Source organism: Trichosurus vulpecula, chromosome 2, assembly GCF_011100635.1.
Source record: "Trichosurus vulpecula isolate mTriVul1 chromosome 2, mTriVul1.pri, whole genome shotgun sequence".
Lineage (NCBI taxonomy): Eukaryota > Metazoa > Chordata > Mammalia > Diprotodontia > Phalangeridae > Trichosurus > Trichosurus vulpecula.
In genome coordinates, this window is record NC_050574.1 from 80,447,173 (window position 1) to 80,457,987 (window position 10,815).

Consider the following 10,815-nt stretch of genomic DNA (forward strand, 5'->3'; position numbering starts at 1 on the left):
TTCCTTAATCTCTTCCCTCCTTTTCACCATTTCTAACTTATTTGAATGGGTTATCTTTTTAAATGGGTATATTATCTTTTTCTCTAACTTGGGGGTTTTGACCTTTGCTTTAACAAGATGATTTGACTACAAAGTGTATTCAGAAATGATTCCCATGTCAATAACCAATCACTTCTTATCCATTAGGATACAATTTCATTTTGTGGTGAGGTTGTTTGGCATTTGACACATTCAGTGAGTTCCAACTCTCACTTTTTCCCCATTTTAATGAAAATCCACCTTTTGCTTTCTCCCAGCTCTCCTTTCCAGAAAAAAAACCTTGTAATAAACATGCAGAATTCTGATTCCTGCATGTAATTATTTTTCAATTCACCTAACCTCCTGAAAGAAATATTCAGGCTCTATATATGACTGCACTCTTTCCTTTCCTAATTCTTTATTATACTTTGCACCGTATTTTTTGCCATTCTCTGCCCACCTTTGCACTGAAACCACCATATTTTAAGGCACATATTGACTTCATCTGGAGAAACCTATTGATTTTTTTCATAGCATTTCTGGACCTCATCTTCTGATCAGATGTTGACTCAGAAGCTACAAGGCTGTTTCAGGGGCACTTTTTCTTGTGCTTGTAATGATCTCTGTAAAATAGGAAGGCTGAATCACCTGAATCACTTCTTGTTTTGTACGCCCAATGAAATCAATCCCCTCCTTTTTTACTTCTCAAAGAACCAGTGAGCCATCCTTCCATTTCCTGCTGTCTGTGGTTTCATTTATAGCAAGGATATTAATATTGATCCACTTGCTATCCTTCCATAGAATGCTGAATTAGAATCACTGGACAAAGATGTCCCATTTAGGGGAGTACAGTTAAATTAAGCTTCTATCTATGTCCAAAGGTCTAAAAATCTTTGTATGCCATTGACCCAGCAATACCATTACTAGGTTTGTATAACAAAAAGATCATCTAAAGGTGAAAGGACCCACATGAACAGAAATCTTTGTAGCAGCTCTTTTTGTGGAAGGAAAGAATTGGAAATTGAGGAGATGCTCATCTATTGGGGAATGGCAAAAGAAGTGTGGTATTTGAATGTAATAGAATAGTATTCTTGTATAAGAAATAATGAGTAGGTGTACTTCTAAAAAAATGAGAAATGCTCTTGGAGGTCCTTTGCAGCTCCCAATGTGATGAAGTAGAACAAGGGATAAAGGGAGACAGCTTGGAGAAACCTTTCATGCTATGAGGCCCATCTTGCTTCACACTGCCCTGCAACTCTCCTGCCCGTTGCCCTCCAGAGCCAAGATGTTGGACACAGGCCTCAGGCCTGGAAAGATGGGGCTGGACCTCATTCCCTTCTGCCCTTCCCTGGGCTCTGTGAAACCTCCCAGGGCACTGGCCTCCTCCCCAGCAGGGTAGCCCTAACCCAACATCTCCTGGATGACCTTTCCAGGCTTCCAGGACAGGCACTCATGCTGGCCAAGGGAACACGTGAGGCTCTTTAACTTCATTTTGGGTTGTCTTTCTGTCCTCTTTATGAATACTGGTCAGTAATCCCCCAAAGAACCAGGGGAGACACCTGGGGTGGGGCCAGAGAGGAAAATGAAGACAATTCTAGGGAATGGGCCATGTTTTCCAGTGGGAAAGGGGGCCCAAGGTGAGGGTGGGGGGCAGGGAAGGGAATGAGAGGTTAAGGGCAGCCCAGGCTGGGACAGGCCACAGACTTGGGCTTTGGGTCCTTCCTGAAGTGAAAAATAAACAAGTATGTCCCAAGCATGCCACTGGAGCTTGTCCCACACCCAGCCCGAGCATCTGAGGCACAACAGGCCCTCTTGAACTTTAGAGGGCCCATCCCTCTCCCTCTCTTAGCACCCAGAATTTCCAGGTGCTGGAAACTTCCCCACCCTTGGAATAAGCTCCAAGTCAACTCCAGTAGCAGTTCCGATGGGCAAAGTCTGCAGAATAGAAGGTCAGTAAATTCTAAAGGGCAGTGAGAGCAGTTGCTCAACCTACTTGAGTAGGCAACCCTCAGGGGACTTTATAAACATGATTTCAAGCAAGCTGAAGGCCCCGACTCTATGCCAGAGTGAAAAGGGGAAGAGCAATTTCTCCAGAATCCCCAAAGCTAACTGCAAGGGACAAGCCACAACCAAGGATTGGAAGGTGGGCTCCTTCTGGAGCTGCTGAGCCGTGGAGAGGAGAAACGAAGAAGAGGGCAGCCGTGGTGGCAGGTTGAGGGGTGGGCATGAGGCCTATCAGAAGCCCTCCAATTCCCTCCAAGACCTACTGGTTCAAAGTCAAGCACTTTGAACCTTCCTTTTTCAAGGGAAGGGGGGACTAGAAAGAGCTAAAGGAGTAAAGGGGAGGACACTGTCCCTTCCATTCTTGCCCCTATTTAAAAGAGTGGAAGGGAAGGGTTGGAGAGCCCTGCTTTGGTGGCCACCTGAGGGAATTTTCCCAACACATGGGCCATTCTTCCTTCCTAACTCTGAAGAGAAGGCATGTTTTTCCACCTCCCTCTGGGAGACAGTCATGTTGATTTTTCTAATGGGGTGTGCTTGTGTGTGTGTGTGTGTGTGTGTGTGTGTGTGTGTGCATACACATATGTGTTTGGGGGGAGGGAGGCCTGGCAACAGTCCTGTGCCCAAGGCAGACCCACCTAGTCCCCTGCCTCGAGATTCCCTTTTTGCAGGCCAGACAGAGGATCATCACCCATTCCATCCCCAGTCTTGGCCAGCTTCATCCTCCCAGTGCCAGAACCTAGCTGCCCTTGAACACACGCTCTAACATGGGGCACCCCCAGCTCAAGGATGATGTTCCCAGGATGAAGATCTGGCTGCGCCTGGCCCCAGCTCCTGCCCCACTTCCTCATGTCCCGTCTTGCACACATCTTGAGTCCCCTCCCCATTCCCCACCCCAGCATTTGCCCCACATTCCCTCTGGTACTCTGGTATCTACTAAGGAATGCAGAGAAGGACACTGTCACTGAAATGGACATGGTCACAGACATGGTGGGCAGGGTAGGGACAGAGCCTTTTCAACAGGTGTGGGGGTAGCCCTGCCAAGCCAGGAGAGGAGGAGAGGCAGGGTCCAAGGCGCTGGGCATGAGCATGGTGCCTTCCTCAGTGGGAGGGCACAGTAGTTGCCCCTCCTCTTGTCTGCCCCCCTGTGCCAAGGCATATCTGCACCCTCAAGAACTGCTGCCCTAGACAGGGAATAGGGGCCACTTCCCTTGTCTGCCTTCCAAAAAACCTGAGCACCCTGGCTGCCTCTCCCCTTGTCTGTATTCTCCCTGCGCTAAGGCAGTGCTGCCCTCCAGAAGAGTTGCCCCTGGGCACAGCTGCCTCTGGATCATCCTCTAAGCTTTCCCCTCAAAATCCCCAGTGTAAAAAGGGGGGTGTTTATGACTGAGTTTAGTTCCTCAGTGCCAGGCCTGGATGACTGGGGAGCTTCGTCTCCTTTCCCACAAACAACCTCAAAATGGAGTTCCCCAGGCTAGGGCTCACTTCCCAATACCAGAGCTTGGCAGGCCCTTCCACCAGTTTAAAGGCCCAGCTGCCCCTGGCTCACTGGGTGTCCCTGTCAGGACATCATGGCCCCTTCCTCCCTCCTCCCTGCAGAAGAGCCTCCCTGGCCAGAGGTCACATCTCCCACTCACCCCAACCTCATTTTCAGAGTTTAGCCAAACTGAGAGTTGGGGCAAGTGCAAGTGACCCCTTTCCTTTGGGCTGGTGGCTCTTGAAAAGGACCTTAAGGGGTGTTGTGGGTGTTGTGGGTCATCCCTGGGCAGATGAGGAAAAGCCCTCTCTTCTGACCACCCCCCTCCCTTTTTCCCCCCTTCCCCTCCTACTTCCTGTAGGACAAGTTAGATTTCTAAACTTATCAGAGTATGTTATTCCCTTCTTGAACTAGATCAGATGACAGTAAAGCTCAAATACTGCTCTTCTCCCTCCCTTCTTTCCCTCTACTATAATACGTTTTTGTGCCACTTCATTTGGTGTAATTTACCCTTTTCTACTACCTCCTTACCACTACTCTCATAGCCCTCCCTTTAGATCTCTTACTTATATTTTTTATCTTTACATCAGTTAATTTATACAGCCATTCACAACCTATGCACATCCCTTTCAATTGTCATAATAGCTGTACCATTCTCAAGAGTGACATATATATGTATATATATAAAACATACATAAGATGATATAATCCCACATAAAGATGCAAACAACCTGCCCTTATTGGTTAATAAGGTTAGTGGGGTTTTTCCCCCTGGTTACCTTTTTATGTCTCTCTTGAGTTTTGTATTTGGAGATCATATTTTCCATTGAGTTCTGGCCTTTTCATCAGGAAGGTCTGGAATTCCCTTATTTCATTGAATGTCCATCTCCTTGCCTGAAAAATTATGCTTAGTTTTGCTGGGTAGTTGATCCTTGGTTGTAGTCCCAGCTCCTTTGCCCTTCAGAATATCATATTCCAATTTCTCCTGTCTTTTAATGTGGAAGCTGAGAGATCCGGCATGATCCTGACGGGAGTTCCACGATATGTGAATTTCTTCTTTTAGGCTGCTTGAAGTATTTTCTCCTTCAGTTTATAGTTCTGAAATTTGGTTATAATATTCCTTGGTGTTTTCAGTTTGGTATCTCTTTCAGGGGGTGATCGGTGAATTCTTTCAATGACTACTTTGCCCTCAGGTTCTAGGACCTCTGGGCAGTTGTCTTTGATAATTGCTTCAAAGATACCGTCAAGGCTCCTTTTTTCATCGTGGATTTCTGGTAGACCAATAACTCTTAAATTGTCTCTCCTGGATCTATTTTCCAGGTCAGTTGTTTTCCCAACCAGGTATTTCACATTTTTTTAAATATTTGTTTAACATATTTATTTTTCAGCATTGATTTTCACAAGAGTTTGAATTACCAATTTTCTCCCCATTTCTACCCTCCCCCCCCCACTCCAAGATGGTGTATATTCTGGTTGCCCTGTTCCCCAGTCAGCACTCCCCTCTGTCACCCCACTCCCCTCCCATCCCCTTTTCCCTTCCTTTCTTGTAGGGCAAGATAAATTTCTATGTCCCATTGTCTGTGTATCTTACTTTCTAGTTGCATGGAAAAACATTTTTGTTTGTTTTTGAACATGTTTTTAAAACTTTGAGTTCCAAATTCTCTCCACTCTTCCCTTCTCACCCACCCTCCCTAAGAAGTGAAGCAATTCAACATAGGCCACATATGTATCATTATGTATAATCCTTTCACAATACTCAAGTTGTGAAAGACTAACTATATTTTGCTCCTTCCCAACCCATCCTCCTTTATTGGATTTTCTCCCTTGACCCTGTCCCCTTTGAAAGTGTTTGTTTTTGAAGACCTCCATTCCCCCCTCACCCGCCCTCTCCCCTCCTCCCCCAGAACTGCTTCCTCTTGCCACCTTTGTGCGAGATAATCCACCCCATTGTATCTCTCCTTATCTCCCTCTCTCAGTATGTTCCTCTATCATCCCTTAATTTGATTTTATTTCTTTTAGATAACTTCCCTTCATCTTCAACTCACCCTGTGTCCTCTCTCTCTCTCTCTCTCTATACATATATATATATATATATATATATATACACACACACACACACACACACACACACACATAGATATATACATACATACACATTCACCCACATATATATATAAACATATATGTATGCATATTCCCTTCAGCTACCCTAATACTGAGGTCTCATGAATCATACACATCATCTTTCCATGTAGGAATGTAAACAAAACAGTTCACCTTTAGTAAGTCCCTTGCAATTTCTTTTTCTTGTTCTTTTTCCTGATTACCTTTTCATGCTTCTCTTGATTCTTGTGTTTGAAAGCCAAATTTTCTATTCAGTTCTGGTCTTTTCACTGAGAAAGCTTGAAAGTCCTCTATTTTATTGAAAGTCCATATTTTGCCTTGGAGCATGATACTCAGTTTTGCTGGGTAGGTGATTCTTGGTTTTAATCCTAGCTCCATTGACCGCAGGAATATCGTATTCCAAGCCCTTTGATCTCTTAATGTAGAGGCTGCCAGATCTTGGGTTATTCTGATTGGGTTTCCACAATACTCAAATTGTTTCTTTCTGGCTGCTTGCAGTATTTTCTCCTTGATCTGGGAGCTCTGGAATTTGGCGACAATATTCCTAGGAGATTTCTTTTTGGGATCTACTTGAGGAGGCGATCGATGGATTCTTTCAATTTCTATTTTGCCCTGTGGCTCTAGAATCTTTTCCAAATCCTTTTTGAGCTCTTACATGGCCTGGGAACAGTTCATGTTTTTCTTCTTTGCTTTTGGTGTAGGCTCTTGCACTTTATTGACTTCTTTAGGCTGTATGTTTTGGTCTTCTTTGTCAGCAAAGAAAGAATGCAAAGTCTGATACTTCCACTTGCTCAACTCTAATTTTTAATGAGTTAGTGTTTTCATTTTGCTTTTGAGTCTCCTTTTCCAATTGGTTGATTTTACCTCTCAGGGTGTCATTTTCTCTCTTTAGATTCTGTATCTCCATAGCCATTTCACCAATCTTATTGTTTAGGGGCTTGATTTTGTCTTCTTTTAGCTCCCTAATTTGGTTTTTAAAATCCTCCTTTAGCTCTTCCAGCAATGCTTTTTGGGCTGGAGACCAGTTCACATTACCCTTTGAGGTATCAGACACATCTATAGTGTCATTGCTGTACCCTTCCATATTGTTATTTTGATCCTGCCTGTCTCCATATAAAAAAATCTATTGTCCTCAGTTTTTTTGTGTTCTTCTTCATGTTTGTTGTTTTGCCTTTTCCTGGCTTTACAAAAAATTTCTCCCTATAGGGCTCAGGGCTCTCAATCCCACCTTTCTTATTCTGGGGATTGTGAGTCTAGAATTATAGCCTTCAGTTTCCTGAGGTGTGGGGAAGGGGTCTGGCTCCCTGGCGTCTCACTCTCTATGGATGCTCTCCAGCACTTGCTTTTCAGCAATGGTCTCAGCTGTTTGTTGTTTGAGCTGATTTCTGGCACTACCCCTGGGGGAGAAAGATTATGTCTGGGCTCCTGGTGTTGACCTCTGCCGACTCTGCCCCTCTGGAATTAGTTAACTTCTACTATTTGACCACTGAGGCCCCACTTCTTTCTCCTCTGTTCCAGCATTTTTTTTCCCCTGAGGAATTCTCTGGGTGGTGGGGGGGTGGGATTAGAGCCGCTTGGCTGGCCTTTATGTCTCCCGGAATTTCAAGAAGTCGAGTTTCTGAGCTGTAAGCGTCAGGAGTTGGTGTTTTCCCAGCTGGTGGGATTGCGCTGCCTCTCGTCTCTTCCACAGACTGCCGTCCTGTGTTGGGAGGCCGGGGGATCTCCGCCGGTTTAGGGCGCCCAGCTTTCTTCCCACGTGGATATTGTTTCAGTTAGGTATAAGTTTCAACTTTAACTTAATTAGTCTTGACAACATAAGAGTTAAAAGAACTATAATTGGTTAACAAATCATTCTTCCCTATGAACAAAATTTTCATGAGACAATTGCCCATTCACTGCTGTGAAAAGATTTTAGTACAAATCGCATGATACAAAACACAAGATAGGACAGTGTCATATTTTACATTGAAGCTTCTGGTGTAAGTATATTAAATGAAGTTTTTGAATTTTTAAATAGTTCCTGTAGTTTTATGTCTTGCTTTTTTACCTTTGAAATAAAAAAAAATTAAGAAAGCATGTTTCTGTCTCAAAATTAAAAAAAAAAAACTAATTAGAACAAAAACACCAAAGTAACTACCTCTGAAGGAAGATATTATCTACTTACAGAGAAAGAACTCATAAATAGGCATATGGAAAAAGTGATTTTACAAATATATACATATTTGTGTCTAATGGTTGCCATCTCTAGGGAGAGGAAGAAAAAAAATGGAAAAAACAGAAATGTACATGATGCTTATCATATATTTATTTTATTATATATTTAAAAGGAAGAGTAAGTTGTATATAAGAGGTTTGCAGTTTCATGTGCAATCATCTTTTTTTCATAGTATTTTATGAAATACTTGTTTTATTCCATAAATTGAAAATAAATAAATACATTTTTAAAAAGGTTACAACCTGGAAGACTAGTCAAGAAAGCAAACAGACGAAATAGTCCTAAAAAAGGTCTCCCAAAATTCACAGGCGATACAGAAGTACAAGGCAGTGAATAAAAGAAGACAAACATACTAACCAGCAGCACACAGTTTGGGTGGCTCTGGTCTCAAGGCAACCACAGTGAGATTGTTGCCATGAACGGACTCTGGTTCTGTCTGTGTAGGATAAACCCTCTATTCCCTAGTCTACACTACGATTCCTAAATAGGCAACATTAGGAAAGGAGATTGGGGAGAAAAGAGAAAGTGAAATATTAACTGAAACAGAAAATGTAGCAGGAAATAAATGAAATCCTATACTTCACTCATCTTTTCAATTCCCTTTGGAGCTTTCACATAGACAAGGATAATGCAATTTGGTGCTGTTGGGGATTGCCTTCCATTATAAGAGTGGAAGTGTTTGCTTTTCACATTACATCTGAATACAACTTAAAATAATTCAGTTGCTCCTTAATTCACTATCTTTGGTTTGGCTCAGGATTCTTATCTCACTGACATCTGAGACGGTGAGTAGGCATCTTCAGTGAAGGTTGTATGGATGCAGGTGAAGAGTGAGGGGAGGTTGAAAAGTGAAGGAAGAGAGGATGAAGAGAGACAACATCTGTCCTGATAGTTCTGCTGTGGCTATGATATTCCCTTTATTTCCCTTCTTGTTCCAAGTGGCAGAATACTTAGAAAAGAGATTGGGCAATATTCAATGAGTAGGCAAGATCAACAGATCACTGAATTTGGAGTCACCAGACCTGAACTGGAACCCATACTCTGACCTTTGCGACCCAAATTATGGGCATTTTCAGCATTGTTGTTTTTAAGTATATTTCATATGAATTTATCATGCACATTTTACCACTACCACTTTCCACTAATCTATAAAAACAATCATCACAGATGTTCATAGTTCATAAAATAAAGAAGTTCTAACTGTAGGCATACCTAGAAGTCTATCATGGCATTCTAAGATCATTATTTCAATGGAAAGAGTTGAGTAGTATATATCTTCTTCAGTTCTCTTGATTCATGATTTATCATTGCATTGATCAAGTGTCTAGAATCTTTCAAAGTTGTTTTATCTATAACCTCATTGCATAAATTTCTTTAGTTCTCATTGTGCTCTGAACTCATTCATAGAAGAGTTTCCAGTTTTCTGGAAAAATTACATCATTATTTATTTCAAAATGGCAATCCATTCTAGTAATATAATGCACTTTGTAGGCATTCCCCAAAAGAAGGAAACTCCTTTAGCTTCCAGTTTAAGACTACTATGGAATGAGTTTCTAGATATGTTTGTGTACAGATATGATTTTTTCCAACTCTTTCAGATATAGGCCTAGTGTTGGTTTAGGGGGCTCAAATGGCATATAAATACAAATCATTTGGGGAGCACAGTTCCAAATTTCTATCTGAAATAGCTAGACCAATCCCTGGCTTTAAGAGTGCTTTATTGTACATATTTTCCTACAACCCATGTAACAATTATCATTTTGCTCTTTCAGTTATATTAGCTGCTGTGAATAGTGTGAAACCGCAGAGCTCTTTCAGAACTGTAACATCATCTTTTCCCAGAGGGCCAAGGAGTATTTTTGGACTTGGGAGTCACTGACTATTAGAACAAAGGAGCTGCAAGCTGGAAAACAGGCAGCCAGGAAGGCAGAGCTATGAACAAGCCAGGAAAATGTTTTCCCATAGCGAATGCATAACAACAGGATAGAATTCAGACAGTAAAAGGAGACAAACAGAATGATAAGCAGCAGGACTGTTTGGGTGGCTCTGGCCTCAGGGAAACCGTTGGGTTTGAGACTGTTGCCATGAAGGTACTGTACTCTCTGATGGTGTCTATACAAGACAAAAACTATATACCCACTGGTGCCCACCATGATTCCTACATATAAAACATCAGGAAGGGAGAATAGGAGTATATATAGTAAAATATATGGTGAAACATGAAATGTAGCAGAACAGTAAATGAAATCATTTATACCAGTGATGTTATTGCTTCCTTTTGGGCCTTTCATATATAAAAGAATCAGGCAATTTTTCAGGAGATTGAAGGTCCAGCATGAGAGAAACAATGGGACAATATACTTTGGGGATCTAGCTTTAAAGTTTTCCCACCAGGAGCTTCTAGGACTTAAAGTGAAGGCTTGGAAGCTACTCAGGAGGCAGGTGGTACAGAGGGAAAGATCCCGGGCCACTCTGTGAAAGTAAAAGACAAGTTTACATCCCACATCATCCAAGAAATTGGTGAGCCCCAATGTAGCCATGATTTGAGGAATCCCTTTGGAAAGAAGCACCAAGTCATTGGCAAAGGCCAAGTGGCATAGAAGCAAGTCAATGGGCCTCAGCCTGGGACCAGTGAAGAAGGTGATGGTATATAGGCCCAGGAGGAAGGAGTTCCCCAGGGCCCCAAATCCAGTCTGAAAAAGAAAAAGGAGTCCCAGTGCTATGCCGTCAGAAATCATTCTCTTTTTTTACTAGCAGTACATAGCAATGGAAACCACTTAATCCACAATCATTCAGAAATACACAGAGTGGAAGATATTTCCTGAGATGAGGGAGACACTTTCCATTTCCAGTCACTGTTCAGTCTCATCCAGAAAACCCATGGAGAATGTCTCTTTTATTATTGGCAGATGGGTATTCAGGAACATAGCATTGATGGGGAAATTTCTAATGTGTTTTCACCTTCATTTGTAGAGAGTCC

At 42.4% G+C, this 10,815-nt stretch overlaps 1 protein-coding gene across 1 annotated transcript; it reads right to left on the bottom strand.

Annotated features, from left to right (window-relative positions):
• Positions 1 to 9,649: 9,649 nt before the first annotated feature.
• Positions 9,650 to 10,573, bottom strand: LOC118836487 (vomeronasal type-1 receptor 1-like). Its single transcript, XM_036743765.1, has one exon. The coding sequence runs from the start codon at positions 10,571 to 10,573 to the stop codon at positions 9,650 to 9,652; it is 924 nt and encodes a 307-aa protein (XP_036599660.1).
• Positions 10,574 to 10,815: the final 242 nt, after the last annotated feature.

Coding starts and splice junctions, on each gene's coding strand:
- LOC118836487 (XM_036743765.1), bottom strand. CDS start 10,573: ATGATTTCTGACGGCATAGCACTGGGACTCCTTTTTCTTTTTCAGACT.